Here is a 17,823-nt window from a genome sequence, read left to right as displayed (position 1 = left end):
AGCAGCCTGTCACTGCTGCTTGTCCTGCTGTGAAACGGATGGGCTACTGAGTGCTCAGTGGAAGCCTGAAGTAGTGGATCTTGGAAGAGAACAGATTTCAGTAAAAACACTCACGTACCAGGTATAATGACATTTTAAAAATGGATGATTTAAAAATATTTTTAAAAATATTTTAATAATTCTATTGTGGACTGTAACGCAAATACGTATCCTTTCCCTTTGCTTTCCATCAATTATGATGTAGCAAAGTGAAATGTAAAGAGCCTAGGACGGGGAAGGAAATGTGGTAGTACTCTGTGGTAATACTGTCTGGTACTGTCTCCCTAGCTCTGTGACTGTGGCAGAGTCACTTCATTTCCTAGGGACATCAGGGTCATCACTTAGGATATCGTGACATGGAACAAAACTGTTTCAGAGGTTTCCTTTAGCTCTATAAATTTATGATGTGAGGATTCCCAGTAATCAATAGTCAACCAGTTAGTCAGTTACCAAGTATATGTTGAGCATCTATTGGTGATCTGTAAATTCCTATTCTGTAGCATTTCGTTGTGATAAATTTGGGTGATTGAAAGTCCTTCTGAAAGCAGTTGGTTCTTGGTAATGATGCTTGGCTGAGGCACGTTGTTTGCTACCTTAAAACTTTTATAAACATTTCAGTGACCATTTCTAAAAGTTCTTTATGGACCACTTAAAGTATATGCAAATAAGCAAGAATAGGAAGAAGAAACTTCTATAATCCCACACCCAGAGTCATTGATAACATCTTGGTGTGGATTCTTCCAGTTGTCTCTTCTATGTGTAGAACATATACAGCAATTAGAAAAATGGGATTATACTATACATGCTATTTTTAGAATTTTTTAAGATAATAGCTAACATTTAATTTGCAATTAGAAATTGTTGATAATACCTTATATTTGTGTAGTGTTTTCAGTTTATAAAGTACCATTCCATGTGCTATTTCATTGAGTCTTCAAAACAGTCCTGTAAAAGAGGACTGAGCCAGTGATTATTCTTTTTTTATAGATGAGGATGCCTAGGTCAGAGGTAAATGACATGCCTAAGATCATACTACTGGTGACAAAGACATGGGAATAGTAAATCATTGGCAAATAGCCTAGTGATACTAGTTTAAGGGTCATTTTAGTAAGATCTTGGGGAGGAAGGCTTTTGGTGTACTAGAAGCATATCATTGCTAATGAATCTTCTGCATTCAGTTACTGAGGTCTTTCTTCTTTTTTATTTAGGGTACCATGCTCGCTTTAATCGTCTGCCTGGAGCTGCAGCTCGATGCCTCAGAAAGGGGCGAAGAAGGCTTGTTGGGAAGGTGATAGCTGTCATTGTTTTCTAGGCTCACTGGGAATAATATTCCCTATAAGATTTGTGTACATTGTTGATAATCAAAGGTGCTGCAGAACTCCCTGGGGTTAATTAAGCCAGGTGTATTTTGCAAGCTCACAAGAGTGAACATTATATAGGGCATGAATGGATGCACACATAAAAGATGAAGCTTGATTCATACAGAAGTTCTGACAAAGCGAACACTGTCATGACAGTGTCTGCTGTCTGTAAATCTACAGGCCTGATCTCTGGCTCTTCTACTGTTTTGATTAATCTTATATTATTATTATATAAGTTGAAATACTTTTGGCTTCTTTATGACTCCTTGAATTCATGAATGCTTCTTTTGTTCTAACTTTGGTCTTTTATTCTAGAATTCATTTAAAAAGAAAACTGGGGAAAAAAACCTGTTATCAAATTTCAAAAGCCCCTCCTTGGCCATGAGGGAGGGATATCTACCATTTACTCAGTTCTGCCTTTGCCAGGGACTGTGCTAGGCACTCAGTTCACTTAATCCTCCCAAAAATCTTGTAAAAAATGTGATATTCTCTTTAGAGGATGAGGAAAATGGGTTCAAAGATGTTAAAGAATGTCTGATGTTACCCAGATAGAAGTGGCAAAATATAGGAAATTGAACCCAGGTCTACTTCTTTTTTATCTTTTTCAATTTAAATTTAATTAATTATTTTATTTATTTCTTACTCTGGCTTTGAGATTGAAAATAGGTTAAGGCTGGGGTTCATACCCAGTCAGAGAGGATTGTGGTGGACAAAGAATAAGGACAGGAGAGGCATTCTAGATCATTAATGTGTGTGTTCACTCAGTAAGCATCTAGAGTGCCTATGTGTGTCAGGCTCTATGCCCAGCCAGGTATACAGTGGTCAGACCCACAGTCTGCCTGCCCTCAGGAAGCTACTGTTTCATAGATTAATCTGGGAACTGTTTTCTGCAGAAAAAATGAGGCTGTTTATTTTCAGATGAATTCATATTCTTTTTATCTTTCAATTCAACTTCAACTCTCTAATTAGAAAGACATTTGCTTATTGGAAGAATGATACCTCTTCTTTTGGATTACTCATTTTATAGGCGATAAAATGCTGCATTTGCTATTCTGAGAGCTTATTCTTATGAGGACAGCTAGCAGGGTAGGAATACATGAGGGAGGCAGGAGATTCGGAGTGGGGAGCAGAGCACTGGTTTGACTTTTTCTCTTTATTGGTTAGGCTTGACAGATGATGATCTCCCTACCACCTACCTTACTTTGTTTCAGCTCCTATAAAATAAGAGCCTTCCGCTTCTATGGAGGTAAATCATTTCATCCTGGAGGCTCCCTTTAGCTTGCATGGAAGGAGAGTAGGGCCTATTGGATGTGTCTTTAATGATTTCAGATGAATAGGATAATATTTACTTGTTTAATTCATCTTCATCACCTTAAAGGGATATTTGTCATTTCTACCAGAGGTCACTGTTCTGCCCCCCTTCTTCTCCCTCCCCCATCTCTCTTCTCTTTTTCTAAATTGTAATCATAAATAATGAGTTTCATTCACAGCTCCCTGCCAAGCGAGCTGCTAATTACGCAAAGTACTGCTTGTAATTTACACAGTAATAAACTGTAAATTTAAACATTATGGCACTTTAAGTTAATAATTTTTCTGCTGTAACAAATAGCTCATTTTTCACCCATCTTTTCCTTTGGCCCCATTACCATGGCTTTGTCTGTGACCAGGAGGCATAGGTGTAAGGAGTGAAGAATATGAAGAATACAGTATGTGAAGCCTTTTCATTTAGCTCCAATCCCACCTGAAATCTGACCTCAAATTAATTTTTCTATAGCCAGTTCTGCTAAAATGTGTACCCTAATATTTAGGCTAATCCACACACATAGACAAATGCAGATAATAATGTTTGCTCAGAAACAAATGTGTTTGAGTACCAGGCTTGACATTTTTGACATTCATGTCTATGACTTACGCTCTCTCATCTTAACACTTGCTCATATGCGTGTAACTCTTGCTCCTGTACTGTTGGTACGCATCCCAAGGTTCTGTGATAGATGTTCACTGTAAGTGTACTCACATTAAATGTAGGGTGAGTGCCTTCTGCCATTTTCCAGTTTTTTGGATATGATTAGTTTCTGAATTGCTTGTGGTGTTCTGGATATGATTTCATATTACAATCTTGAGAACCAGAAATTTAAGAAGCAATTTATACAGACTTCTATTTTTACTTTAGGACATGTTTAACAGGCAAAATACAGGGTGACGATTTTTGTAAGTTACAAAAGTCCTTTGACATGTATACATTTAGTTAGTAGATACTTAGGTGTTACCAGTGAGGACTCAGTAAATATACCATTATGAAGGCTCTTGAGGCTAAAACCATATGACTCTAGGGATATTGGTGTGCTGGCCTGTTAAAAATTGGCTGCTGGGCTTCCCTGGTGGCGCAGTGGTTGAGAGTCCACCTGCCGATGCAGGGGACACGAGTTCGTGCCCCAGTCCGGGAAGATCCCACATGCCACGGAGTGGCTAGGCCCGTGAGCCATGGCCGCTGAGCCTGCGCGTCCGGAGCCTGTGCTCCGCAACGGGAGAGGCCACAACAGTGAGAGGCCCGAGTACCGCGAGAAAAAAAAAAAAAAAATTGGCTGCTGTTGGATTTTTTTTAAAGTGTTTCTTTTTTTTTTTAATTTTATTTATTTATTTATTTATGGCTGTGTTGGGTCTTCGTTTCTGTGTGAGGGCTTTCTCTAGTTGCGGCAAGCGGGGGCCACTCTTCATCGCAGTGCGCGGGCCTCTCTTGTTGTGGAGCACAGGCTCCAGACGCGCAGGCTTGGTAATTGTGGCTCACAGGGCTAGTTGCTCCACGGCATGTGGGATCTTCCCAGACCAGGGCTCGAACCCGTGTCCCCTGCATTGGCAGGCAGACTCTCAACCACTGCGCCACCAGGGAAGCCCCAAGTGTTTCTATTTTGATACACTTTAATAACTCTAAGAGGTATTACTCACTATATTAAAATACTGTATATAGTAAAAAAAAAATGTTTATAATGACTTTTTTTTGATCACTAGAGAAAAATAAGTTTATAATAACATACAGTACTTTAACAGTAGAGTCCCACAAAAAGGCGCTGTTGGATTTTAAGATTGACAGTCTGACTTGTGCTTTGGGGTTGCTGGTATAATTATGGGAAAACATGAGCTTGATGACAGATCATACTTACATATTTGTTTCTGTGGTTAGATGACACTGTTATCTTCTTTGCCTTTTCAGGAGTCCAGCATGAGTAATTTGGGTACTGAGAGGATAGGCCACCTCATTAGTGACCCTCGGCAGAAAGAGTAAGTACTTATGTATTTACTGGCTATCTTAGCCTTTTCCTTGAAGGAGGCAGCAAGGGAACGTTTTATGAAAGAACCTAAAAATTCGATTGTAGAGCTGAAAAAGAAGGTTTTAAAGATGGGTACTTTATAACAGTTAAAATGGCTAACACCCTAAACTCACGAGAGTGATTTTTTTTCCTTTCTAGACTAGTTTTTATTTCTTTGCTATTTATGTCTATAGGTGCTGCATTATAAAAGTAGCCTCCAATAAGGATATTATATTTTAAATTCATTTTTCTGTCGCTTAAAAATTTTTTTGTTCAAAATGGCTGATTGCCTCTGTATTCTCCTATATGGTCTTCCCATTTTTAGACCTCTAGACAGAGAGATATCTTTTTGTTCTAACTACTGTGATAAGTGCCACTGGAAAGCCTATGTGTAGCTATAGGAAAATCATTCCACCCTTTCTTGTGACAGCCTTGTCCCCTAACATGATTGGCTCTTTGGTGTCTCCACTACATGTCATGGTCAGTATCCAGTTATACTCCTATACCCATCCAGCCTGGTTGAAGTTTTAATCTATAAAATAGGCAAGATGTGGTTTATGCCTTTGTTGAATTGGGGATCCTGTTCTTATTGCACAGCTGAGAGTACATGGGTGTCACACCACCATCTTGAGTTTTTTCAAAAGTGTCTAGTCTTCTACATTCCATTAAAAGGCTTTTTACTTTGAAGAGTTATTTTCTGCAAAAAAGTTCATACACATTTAACATCTCTCTCCTTTTCTCTTCCAACTCCATTTTTTTCCTCATTTCTTTGTCTTCATTAACCCAACATCTTTTTATCTTCTCTCTAATAATGTTCCTACCACTTCTTTTATTGTTTTCTTTGCTCTTATTCTCTCCCTCTCTTTAGTTTCTGGTTACCATCAGCTGGGAAAAGAGAACGAAATCAGGTGAGATTGCTTTTCTTTGTCATCTTTATTTTATCATTTGATTTCCTTTTCTTTAGAAAGAATAAAGCGTTGGCTTCTGATTTTCCTCACATTTCTGCTTGTGCACATGAGGTAAGGTTCTTGTTCCTTATGTTATTCTGATTTTCTTGGAGGACTGTTTTCCAAGAATATCTAGTATTCACTGATAAGAACTGTCACTAATTCCCCTTTTTAGTTTCAACTTGTGACCTTCAGTTTATTACTTACAACACATATTTCATAGGAATGCAGTTGTCATTCTGGTTTCGAACTTTGCAGTAAGAAATCAGAATGCATCAGCATCCTGTGCTGAGAAGTACAGTGTTGAATCCTAAACATATGAAGCAGAGGAAGGTAGAGCTACTTTGGGTAAAGTGGGATCGAGGCCTAGAGCCTCTTACTCTTTTACCCTAGCTACCCCTGAGGGGGCCCTTGGCATGTCTAATCCTTTATAGGGGTCATAATTTTAAAATTACTGACAGTGACTCTCAATATGTTCCTTTAACGTTTGAGGCTTTTGAGTTTTGCTGGGAGAGAGGTTGCTTCACCTTGATGATTAGTTGTAAAATAGATGAAGACTGATAGGTAAAAATTCTCAGGCTTTCTATCGCTCCATCGTTTTTTTGTTTTGTTTTGTTTTGTTTGACTGCTTATTAGCTTGTTAAGTTGATAAACATTTTAGACTTGGAACTTTCATCTTGAAGTTACTGTTTCAAAATGAACTAGAACAGTGGTACACCTAACTGGTGTGTATTTATTATATGATTTTAGATGGCTTGTGGATACAGAATTTTTACTTTAAGTTCCAATAATTTACTTTAGAAACGTGATCATTCTATCAAACTTGTTATTTCATAGAAATATAGTAGGACAAGGGTGAGTAAAGATAATTGATATGAAGAAAAATATTAAATAAGAAGTAGAGCAGGTGGTGGGCAGATAAAGAGAAGTCATTAAGGTGGGATGTGAGAGATTGCAGTTTGGGGAACACTAAGCTAGGGTATTAATTGTGTTTGCATCAGAGGATCTAAAGGCAAAGAGACCTGTGATGATCACCTAGTCCAGATCTGTTATTTACAAATGAGATGTGTTATTTACAAATGAGGTTTAAGCTATTTGCCCAAAGTCATACAACATTGAGACTGGAACCTCTATGACAGAACAGTTGCTTAGTTTGTATACTTTTTAAGTCCCTTTGAAATTACCATTTCAGTGTTCTTCTAGTGTTGATATATATTTACTTCTCAAATTTTGGGGAAGGAGTACTTATTGTGGAAAAAATCCAAAGAAAGGTAGCCAACATAAAGTGAGGTACTTTTATTACAGTGTCCTAGTTGATCCTTACAGCCCCCTTTTGAGGTGAATAGGTGTTTTACAGATGAGAAACTGAAATAACTTGTTAAACCGAAAGTAATATTTTATGTAGCCCTCACAATAATCCCATAAAATAGGTAAGACAGATAGTGATACGTCTATTTTACAGATGAGGATAGTAAAGGTCAAAGAGATTTTGTGGTTTTTTAATATATGGCAACTCAGTTGTAGGCTGGAACTAAACGTTGGGTATTCTAATTCTTAATCTAGTTCTGTTTCCACTACACTGCTGCTGGTATGTGCTAACCAGTTATTCACTGGAAACATCTGCCAGGATAAGGAAATGAAAAGGTAATTTCATGCTAGTATTCTTGGGAACAAGGGCTGATAATCAGTAGGCATGAGTTCCCTTTATGTTAGTTAGAAAGTACTATCTTTTGCCATTTAAGTAATTATTGTGTATCAGAAGTTTTTGAAAAATTGTTGCTTACCAAGGAATAGTCTGTTTTTTGAGGCGTGCTAGATCAGTTATGCTACATTCTTGGGTACACTGTTGAATATGCACAGCTTTATTGAATGGTGTCTGTGTATGGCAAGAGAGTTGAACAGTGAAAGGGCAAAAGTAAGCAAGTAGCAGGTAGCCCTTTAGGATCAGGTCTGTTTCATATAAGCCATACTGAAATAATCTCATTTATTCCTGCAGTTTAATCCTCTTTCTCCCCTTTACTCCCTGGATGTTCTTGCTGATGCTTCTCACCGAAGATGTTCACCAGCACACTGCTCTGCCAGGTAATTGTCTTCGAGTGACTTCTTTTCTAGATGATACTATTTCCTTTGTATAACACTTTGCAAATTAGAGTATGTTAGTGTATACTATCCAATTTGATCTTTTCAACAACCTTTTGAGGTCAGTAGTTGTTTTATAGGTGCAGAAACTGAGGCAGAGTGTTGAAGTTCTCTCCTTTGGTCACATGGCTAGGATGTGATTTAAATCTCAACTTTGACCTAAGTTCTGGCTCCTATTCCGTATTCCTTCTCCTAGAAGCCCCTTCCTCAAAGAACATTATTAATAGTCCTTGCCATGACCTGCAAAACCCTGCATGATCTGACTCCTGCCTTCATGTCCAGCCTCCTTTCATAGACTTTGTCCTCCTCATGGGGAAGAGATCCAGCTGCGCCAGGGAGCTCCATTTTGTTCTTCAAAAATTGCAACCCTTTCCTGCCACTGAACCTTCACATGTGTTCCCTTTGCCTGGACTGCCTTCTTAGAGCTCTTCCCATGATTGGCTCCTTCTCACCTCAGCTCAGGCCACCTCCTCAGGGAGGACCTCTCAGACCGCCCTGTCTAAAGGGGCCACCTGTGCCACTCACCATTCATTATCTCTTTCCTTTAGAGCTTTAGTCACAGTCTGAAATGACTTTGTTTTTTTTTTTTTCTTCCTACTTCCCCCCCGGTTTCTCATTAGAATATAAGCTTCTAGGTTCTGGGACCTTGTCTTGTTCCCTGATATGTCCCCAGTACCTAACACAGTGTCTGGCACTTACTGGGCATTCAGTATATATTTGTCAGAAAGAATCCTGCACCTGCATAGCAGAATGAAACCAGTGCCTCTGAATATAAATTCTCTTAAGTTGGGTGACATGCAGAGTAAATATGGTTTCAGTGATGGCATGCCCTAGCAGGTTTTTGTGCACAAGGAGCAACTAATAGGCTGAACCATAGAACTTTTATTACTTCTAGTGGCACAAAGAATTTTTTTCCAAGGTTCTGATGATTTTTTTTTTCTGTTTTTCTTCCTAACATATTCTTAAGTGGATATGTTCATAGATTTGGGGTAAAGGCTGCACAAAGAAATTATTCTTTCATGGATACAGTTAGAACTTCTGCTGTGGGCTGTAATAATAAACTCTGCACTATAACCTACTGCCTAGCCTTCTACTGGAAAAGTAGTATTTCAATAGGGAAAGTCATTTGAAAAGAGAGACTATCACACATGGTGTTAACTAAGAACTTGGAGGATTAGGGGATCTTAATAAATTGCTGTAAGGCCTTTTCTTCAGTTGCATGCTGTTTAGTCATCATTCATTCATCATTTGCTGTGTGCCAGGCACTTTGTTTAGGTACTGCCCCTATCTATCCTCATGAGCTTCTATCCTCATGGGAAGGTCAGGTGTGGAAATGGAGAACTACAATTTGTAGTGACAAGTGCCTAAAGGTGTGCACCAGAGTGATAGCAGCACAGAGGAGCAGCTCCTCACTCAGGCTCAGGGAGCTTTTCTTAGAGGTGGTGGTGCTCAGGCTGTCTTGGAAGATGAGATTTCAATCCATACGAAAGCAGTCCTCCAGCTATTTGTCTTTTTTTTTTAACATCTTTATTGGAGTATAATTGCTTTACAATGTTGTGTTAGTTTCTGCTGTATAACACAGTGAGTCAGCTATATGTATACATATATCCCCATATCTCCTCCCTCTTGCGTCTCCCTCCCACCCTCCCTATCCCACCCCTCCAGGTGGTCACAGAGCACTGAGCTGATCTCCCTGTGCTATGCGGCTGCTTCCCACTAGCTATCTATTTTACATTTGGTAGTGTATATATGTCCATGCCACTCTCTCACTTCATCCCAGCTTACCCTTCCCCCTCCCTGTGTCCTCATGTCCATTCTCTACATCTTCATCTTTATTCCTGTCCTGCCCCTAGGTTCTTCAGAACCTTTTTTTTTCTTTTTTTTAGATTCCATATCTATGTGTTAGCATACGGTATTTGTTTTTCTCTTTCTGACTTAGAGTCTGCAGACTCTAGGTCCATCCACCTCACTACAAATAACTCAATTTCGTTTCTTTTTATGGCTGAGTAATATTCCACTGTATATGTGTGCCACATCTTCTTTATCCATTCATCTGTCGATGGACACTTAGGTTGCTTCCATGTCCTGGCTATTGTAGATAGTGCTGCAGTGAACATTGTGTTACAAGCCCCTTTTTGTTTTTGTTTTGTTTGTTTTTTTAATAAATTTTTAAATTTTATTTTTATTTTTGGCTGCGTTGGCCCTTCATTGCTGCACGCAGGCTTTCTCTGGTTGGGCTCAGTAGTTGTGGCTTGCGGGCTTAGTTGCTCCACGGCACATGGGATCTTCCAGGACCAAGGCTCAAACCTGTGTCCTCTGCATTAGCAGGTGGATTTTTAACCACTGCGCCACCAGGGAAGCCCCATCTTTTTGAATTACGGTTTTCTCAGCGTATATGCCATATGTATATGTATCCCATATGTATCCCATATGTATATGGGATTGCTGGGTCATACGGTAGTTCTGTTTTTAGTTCTTTAAGGAACCTCCATATTGTTCTCCATCGTGGCTGTATCAATTTACATTCCCACCAACACAGCTGTTTGTCTTAATACCAAATAAAATCATGGCTGTGTGTGGTCTTTGGAAGGACTGTATAAGTAACACCATGTCATGTCAGATGCTGAAAGTGTATTATTTGCCTTTCTCCCTTTACCTTTGCTGCCTAGAACTGTGCTGTGCTGAGATTGGTATCCATGCTTTTATCAGGTTTCCTGTTGCCTTTAAGGCCTTATCCTGGTTGGAGTGGGTGTGAGCTTCTTGTTTCTTTGTGTATCTCATTACCCACATCATTGTCTTCGTTCTTTTACCAGCAGTGCTGGTGGCTGGACTTGGAAACATAAGGAAGCCTAGGCTGTGTTTCTGGTGCACTCAGCTCTAGGGAAATATTGCTTATTGCTTCAGACCATTGCTGAAAGCAAGATGAGAGAATGTGGGCAATTATAGCTCATCCTTGTCCTGCCTGACATCATTCCTGGGCCAGTGGATACAAAGTAGGTTGCAAACATGAAGGTTCTTTGGGGTAGAGGGAAGAAATTTAAAAAATTTTTTAAATGTATTTTAAATAAATACAGTTACTTATTATCATCCTTAAAATTTTTTTTTTGCTTTCAGTTGTACATATATTAGTCTAGCAGCACATATTTTTGTTTTATGTGTGTGTATTACATATATAAGGAGGGTTTGTTCAGATTTTTTCCTGGTGAGGGTGCACAATCAATGGTTTGGCAACCCCTGATCTGTGGGAAATGGTCAGCACAAGTGACCTATGCAGGTTTTAGGAAATGTGGATGATGGTCTCACTTAGCCCTCGGGGCTCCCTGTTTTCCCTAATAGCAGGGTCCCTGCCCGCTAAGTAGTCAGTAGAGAAGGAGCAGTCTAGCTCCAGTGTGGCTGACTGATGAGATCAGATTCACAAGTGGATGGTGGGCTTTGTAAAGAGTGGACTGTTTAACAAAGCCTGGCACCTAGGAAGGAATGTTAAAGAGTGCTGGTGGTAGGGAAGAGGCAGGTGAATGACCGTATGAAAAACTGTTTCGAATGGAAATTTTATCTTTTTCTTATTCTATTTTATTTGTAGTAGGAAAAGATTTCTTTCAAAGCATCTGGGCAGCATTGGGAATTTCATACCCATTATTAGAACGATTTGTGTGTGTGTGTGTGCGCGTGTGTGTGTGTGTGGTGACTATGTTATCATTAGGGGTATAATTTTATTTTGCGAAGAGAGAAGTGTTTCCTGTTTTATCACAGCTTTCCCCGAGGAGGGCTGGTGTATTAATTTGCTGTATTGCCTCCTGGCTGTTCCCAGGCTGTTTTTCCTCTTCATCATGGAATTTTTAATGGCCCTACTGCCTCTTGGGAAGCATGTGAGGAAGAGTTCCTTGGGGAGTGCTTCCCTTTTTTCACGTGCCTATAATTACTCTCCTGTAAGAGCACAAAGAGTTTGATAATCATGCCTGAACGGTGAAGATTTCCTCCTTTCGGGTTACTGAGCTGAGGCTGCCTGCTGCCTGGACATGGCCAGTTCCACTCCCCCAAACCCTCAGCTGTGTGAGAGGGAGTGCTCCTCAACAACCTCCTTCCTCACTGCTGGAGCCTTAACACAGCTCTGGTTCTCTGAGTGAGGCTTGGGGACCGCTGGGGGGCGATGAGTGACCTCAAGGTACTCTCTTGTTTAGAATTTCATTGCTATAAACAAAGAAATAACAGGACCTTGATTTTAAGAGAACGTTTGATTGATGTGTCATTTTAATACAGCCCACATGGCAAGTGCAATGAGAGCGAGTCTTTGTACCACCTAATCGATTTGTGGGGCTAAGCGGTTTTCAGAAGTGCCACTCTAGAAATAAGTAAGTTTGGTGGTTTTCATCCCTGGCCGTACTCTTGAATCACCTGAGAAGCTTTAAAAAATATATCCATGCTGGGCCACCAGGTCCCAAGATTCTGATTTAATCGGCCTGGGATGAGGCCCAGGCATTAGCAGTATTTTGAAGCTCCCAGGTATCTCTAATATACAGCCAGCGTTGGGAACTATCACCCTAAATGCATGTGGTTTTATGACTGGTGCTTTGTAATTTGCTTAGCAGGAAATCCCATTTCATAATTGGTATGAGCTCTGTGCTTTGCTGTTCTGAGCACAGTTCTATATGGGAGGTAGAACCCTGGGCTTCATGTAGCTTTGGAGAACTGCTGCAGGTGAGGAAGAGAGTGCTAGGGTCTAGTGCAGTGCCCAGCACATAGTGATTAACAAATGGGCAGAGTTGGTGGGTGGGTGTGTGGGTAGTGGGCAGGGTACCCAGATGAAATTCGTAAACCAGCTGTTTTGGTTTGGTTGTTTTGGTTGCTGGTATTGGGCTGTTGCTATTAAAGTAGTAAGACTTGGTTCCGGTATTAAGGATTGCTGCTGCTCCAACAGCAGATGGTGTGATTGGTGTTCTGGTAGAGGCGGTGGTATTGCTGTCAAGGACACAGTCATGGAATGGTAATAAGGAACTAGTGCTGTAGGCAGCTTTTCCCAAAATGAGAGATTTATTGATTGTGAAGGATAGCTTTTTTTTCTTTTTTAACCATTATTGTCTTAGAAAACCATAACTGGAACTTATCAATTGCTACATCTCTTTGTGTGATACACAAGTCACCAGTTGTAGTTTTTGAGTATCTTGCGGCAGTTTTGAGTTTTCTCCAACTTTCCTGACGTTTCCTCTATTTTGGGTGGTGACTTGGTAATGTATCACCATTTCCATTTATTCCTTCTTAATCTCATATTAGTGTGAGGCAGACTCAGGTAAGAATCTTGGCTTTACCTGGGTGAAAGACTTAACCTCCCCATACCTCAATTTCCTCACCTTGAAAATGAAAATATTAATATTTTGGGGGCTAGTGGGGCTCAAAATGAAATAATATATTTGAATATTTAGCATACTGGTAGCTAAAATTATTATTTTTGTTATATAGTTACCACCCTACACTGTTCTTAGGATAATTGCAGTTTTACAAACCTTGAGTTGGCTTCCAGAGTTGTTTGCTAATGAGAAGTAGTACAGCTTCCTGAGGTGCTTAAAATGACCTCAGGTGGACTATAAGAGGAGTCATTTGGACAGTGCTGGGTGAAAAAGAGAGACCTTCCTGCCCGATAGAGAGTTGAAATGTGATAGGCTGCACTCATTGTAATTCATTTTATCTGTTCACAAACGTTATGATCTGCATATCAGAGTTGTGTGCCCAGCTGGCTGTGCCACTTGACAAGGAGTTTCAAAGAGCAAAAAGAAGACTCAATTCATACTGTTTATTTTGACCTTTGGAGCCATAGTAAACAGCCTCAGGTTTTACCTCAGGGCTTGGGGGAAAGAACCTTTTATTAGTCCTCTATCTGTTGGGATGCTGTGATGCACAGCAGCTCTTGCTCACCTCTTTAGTGCCTTGGTTTTGGTCATGTGTTAGAAAATGTTTCTGCTCTAATGTTGTCCATAAGGCTGCCCAATCCTACTGGAATTCCCATTATATAGTACACAGTTCTGGAATCTTTTGTCCGCTGTTGGACAGTCTTGTTTATAGCAGCTCTCAGCCAGCTGGCATCTTACTGCCAGAGTGGAATGATGAAAGCATTTTCTCTCTCTCTGTTTTGCTATTGTAATATACCCATCCTTCCAACTGATGTGAAACTATTCTGTTCCTGTGGGTGACATGAAACAGCTTCATGATATGCTAACCTTGGCCCAGCCAAGGGAAGTAGATTACGGAGAATTTTCAGGTGCTAGTGAGCAGTTTGTTGTAGACTGCTGAGGGTTAGTTAGGTTTGCGTGAAAACACTAGTGGGATTGCTAGGATCTCTTCCTATTAGATAAAGCTCCTTTGTGTCCTCTAATTGTGAGGTCGTTTTCTCTCTCTGGCTGCTTCTAGTGTCAGAAGGCCTGGATCCTCTCATACGTGCAAGTCTGTGAAAATACATTTCCCCTACTGGGTGTTTAATAAATGTCAGTTAAGCCTGAAGGTAAAAATCATATGCGAGGAAGGGATTTCTACATCCTTAGATTTAATCCTCTTTTACCACAATTTACCTTCACACTTCCCTTGTTCCTTGATTACAGCTCAGTGTCTTGTATCTGTTAGTTCTTTATGCATTGGCCTCCCTCACTATGTTGTGAGCTCCTGGTGGACGGGCCCTTGGCTCAGTCATCTTGTATATAACCTCTCCACATCAAGCATAGTGTAGGCTTCCATAAATTTTTGTTAAAAATAATTGAGATGGGGCTTTCCTGGTGGCGCAGTGGTTGGGAGTCCGCCTGCCGATGCAGGGGACACGGGTTCGTGTCCCGGTCTGGGAAGATCCCACATGCCGCAGAGCGGCTAGGCCCGTGAGCCATGGCCGCTGAGCCTGCGCGTCCGGAGCCTGTGCTCAGCAACGGGAGGGGCCACAACAGTGAGAGGCCCACGTACCACAAAAAAAAAAAAAAAAAAATTGAGGTGAATAGATTAGTAATTAAGGAGAATAATTGGAATATATGATGTATATGACCTATGGTCCTTAGAAATATCAATAATTTTTTCCTGATGTTACTTATTTGTGTGTGCTTAAGGAAAAGTACAGCAAATAAATACCTTTTCCCAATAAATTTTATTTTTATTTCATACCAAAAACTGAACTTTTCAATGAGTTTTTAAAATGAGTGATTTTTGAAGGTGAACCATTCCTTAAATTCGCTTGCCATCGGCAGATAAAGATTGTTTTCTTTCCTTAGGAGTGACTCTAAACATCTTTGTTCTAAATCTAAAGCAGTCACTTCAGTTATTTTTTTGCCAACATTGGTTCTATTAAACATGCATGTATTTCTCAAAGTAAGTTTTTTTTTTGTTTTTGTTTTTCCCTAAAAGTACATTCCTGCCCCAGGGACATAGTGATATGCCTAGTTTCCTAAGTAACACTGCAGTTTTAACAACTCACCTGATCTTTTCAGTTACCTGCAGTAAAAAATGAAATAGATTTGTTTTGTTTATGTGTGGATATACAGAATACTCTTTCAATTAATTGTTAATCTTCAGCATTCACCTTCACATTTATGAAGTGAATTTACTGATTTTTCCTGAAGTAAGAATTTTTAAAGAGTGTATTTATTATTTTTAATGTTCATTCCACCTCCACCTCCCTAAGTGCTTTTCGGGAAATGCTGCTGAATGTGATGCTTTTAGGGGAAGTACTGACCTGGCATTCATGCTGTGAAAGAAGTAGTGCCCAAAGAGTACTGAGGCCCAGATCAGATGAAACAGAAAAAGAGTGAGCTTCGCTGTCTGTCTTTTCTCTGGGTTCATTGCTTGCATACTGGGGAACAATACTTTTATCTACATTTATATTCATTTAGCCATTCTGTTATTCTTTAAGTTAAATATTTAGATTTGTTTTATGGACTAGCTTGGCTTTGGGAATTTGGTCTATTTTTTTTAGCTCAGTAATTTTCACAGTAGGTAGAAGCTTATGAGAATTACCTGAGGAAGAATTTCAAAATAAACATTACAGATTCTTCTCCCATCCCAGCATGGTGGGAGATGTGTATTTTGTGAAAGTTCCTTACATGATTCTGATAACCATATGCCACTTCAACTGAGAAGGAAGTTTTAACTTGGTAGAGATTTTAGCTTAACTAATACTTAGCCTTTTTTGCCCCTGCATAATTGAAAGGTCCTGTCCCTCCTCACACAGTACATGGTTCAACACAAAAGCAACTGAGTACTGCTCTTAAAAAGAGTTTTAAAAAATCTAGTTAAATCTTCTGCCGTTCAACCTATAAGGATGGGGGTTTGTGTGTTGGTGAGAAGGGGAAGCTCACACTCGTCTCCTGTCCTTTGTGATGCCTCGCCTGCGTGTTGTCCCTTTTCAGTTTCTGTCTTGTGAGACAGCGACACAGAGTAAAAGAACACAATTTTCTTTTTGTTCTTCAGAATACAAAAAAGTAGTTTAATAACGAAAATAATGTAGTAGTTTATAATAACCAAAATATAAAAGGTCTACAAAAAAGTAACATGATACATTCGTGCCCCGGTCCGGGAAAATCCCACACGCCTCGGAGCGGCTGGGCCCGTGAGCCATGGCGGCTGGGCCTGCACTTCTGGAGCCTGTGCTCCGCAACGGGAGAGGCCACAACAGTGAGAGGCCCACGTATCGCAAAAAAACAAAACAAACAAACAAACAAACAAAAAAAACCCAGTTTATTTTGGGCTTCCCTGGTGGTGCAGTGGTTGAGAGTCTGCCTGCCGATGCAGGGGACACAGGTTCGTGCCCCGGTCCGGGAGGATCCCACATGCCGCAGAGCGGCTGGGCCCGTGAGCCATGGCCGCTGAGCCTGTGCGTCCGGAGCCTGTACTCCACAACGGGAGAGGCCACAGGAGTGAGAGGCGCACGTACCGTGAAAAAAAAAGTAACATGATACAAAAATAAAACAACACGAATTAAAGAAATAACACATTAAACAGAAAGGGAGCCAAGTGGTTAAATACTTCTAAGTGAAAATGGGGGTGGGGATAGTTCAGTCTGTTTTTCTTTCCCTTCCTTAATGCTTTATGTCTACAATTTATAGATATGGAATTTTGGGGGATAAACAGAAAATTGGAACTGCCTCTTGAATAGGAAGCTGAGCTGCAGCAGTTGCCTGCCGCCACGCACAGGTCCCCAAAGAACACAAGGGGCCCTTCCAGGCCACACAGAGTGCTCTCCACTCCTGTGCAGGCCTCTCCTAACGTTCTTAATGTGCTGCACAGCACGGCAGGTTCATCTCCTGTCTCCTTCAACCCTCCTGCTCCGAGCACCCAGCTTCCTCTTGACTTTCCCCTGGCTCGTTCTGAGTTCTCGTCCTTCTTTGTCCTCTAAGGCAGCGGTTCCCAACCTTTTTGGCACCAGTTTCATGGAAGACAGTGTTTCCACAGACAGGGTGGGGGGATGGGGGATGGTTCAGGCAGTAATGTGAGCGATGGGGAGCGGCAGATGAAGCTTCACTCGCTTGCCCGCCACTCACCTCCTGCTGTGCAGCCCGGTTCCTAACAGGCTGCGGACTGGTAGCTGTCCGTGGCCCAGGGGTTGGGGACCCCTGCTCTAAGGTTTTTCCCAAGTAGGGAAAATTAGATTTCCCCAAGCTGTAAACTCTACCATTACTAGGGTTCACTTGGACCTGTCCTACTGTAACAGTTCGGCTGTGTCTCATCCTCCCTCCCCATATCTTTACTAGGAAGGCACACAGAGAAGATATACCTTCTGTACTCAGCCCTAAGTTGTGAAGTTATTCTACTTCTTTTGAAATAGCTCTCCAACCTGGAAATGATCTTAAGAGAAATGTTTTAAGAGGGAAGGAGCACTAAGCTGAATTTTAGGAATGAGCATGACTTCTCTTTATCTCTGCCTCAGTTTCTCTCTTATGCAGATTCTGTAACTAGGAAAGCTGTGCAGCTGGAAATGGGACTAGGCTACAAGCCCATTAGGGAAGAGACTGTCTGTTTTGTTCACCACCGAACCCACCCAGTGCTCAGTAAAAACTCAGTAAACAA

General features: G+C 40.7%; 1 protein-coding gene across 6 annotated transcripts in view; it reads left to right on the top strand.

The window, feature by feature from the left end:
• GPATCH2L (G-patch domain containing 2 like) overlaps positions 1–17,823 on the top strand; it is a 60,697-nt gene that overhangs the window by 21,937 nt on the left and 20,937 nt on the right. For 3 of the 6 annotated variants that reach the window (XM_060132140.1, XM_060132225.1, XM_060132485.1), the window contains exons 5-8: positions 1,248–1,327; positions 4,612–4,679; positions 5,673–5,727; positions 7,652–7,737. In XM_060132140.1, coding sequence (XP_059988123.1) covers positions 1,248–1,327; positions 4,612–4,679; positions 5,673–5,727; positions 7,652–7,737 — 289 coding nt within the window. Of the gene's footprint in view, positions 1–1,247; positions 1,328–4,611; positions 4,680–5,576; positions 5,617–5,672; positions 5,728–7,651; positions 7,738–17,823 lie in introns of all 6 variants that reach the window. The other 3 variants (XR_009537313.1, XM_060132406.1, XM_060132312.1) reach the window with 2 other exon arrangements.

The sequence above is a fragment of the Lagenorhynchus albirostris genome, chromosome 1 (genome assembly GCF_949774975.1).
Source record: "Lagenorhynchus albirostris chromosome 1, mLagAlb1.1, whole genome shotgun sequence".
Classification (NCBI taxonomy): domain Eukaryota; kingdom Metazoa; phylum Chordata; class Mammalia; order Artiodactyla; family Delphinidae; genus Lagenorhynchus; species Lagenorhynchus albirostris.
This window is presented reverse-complemented; position numbering and strand designations above follow the sequence as displayed.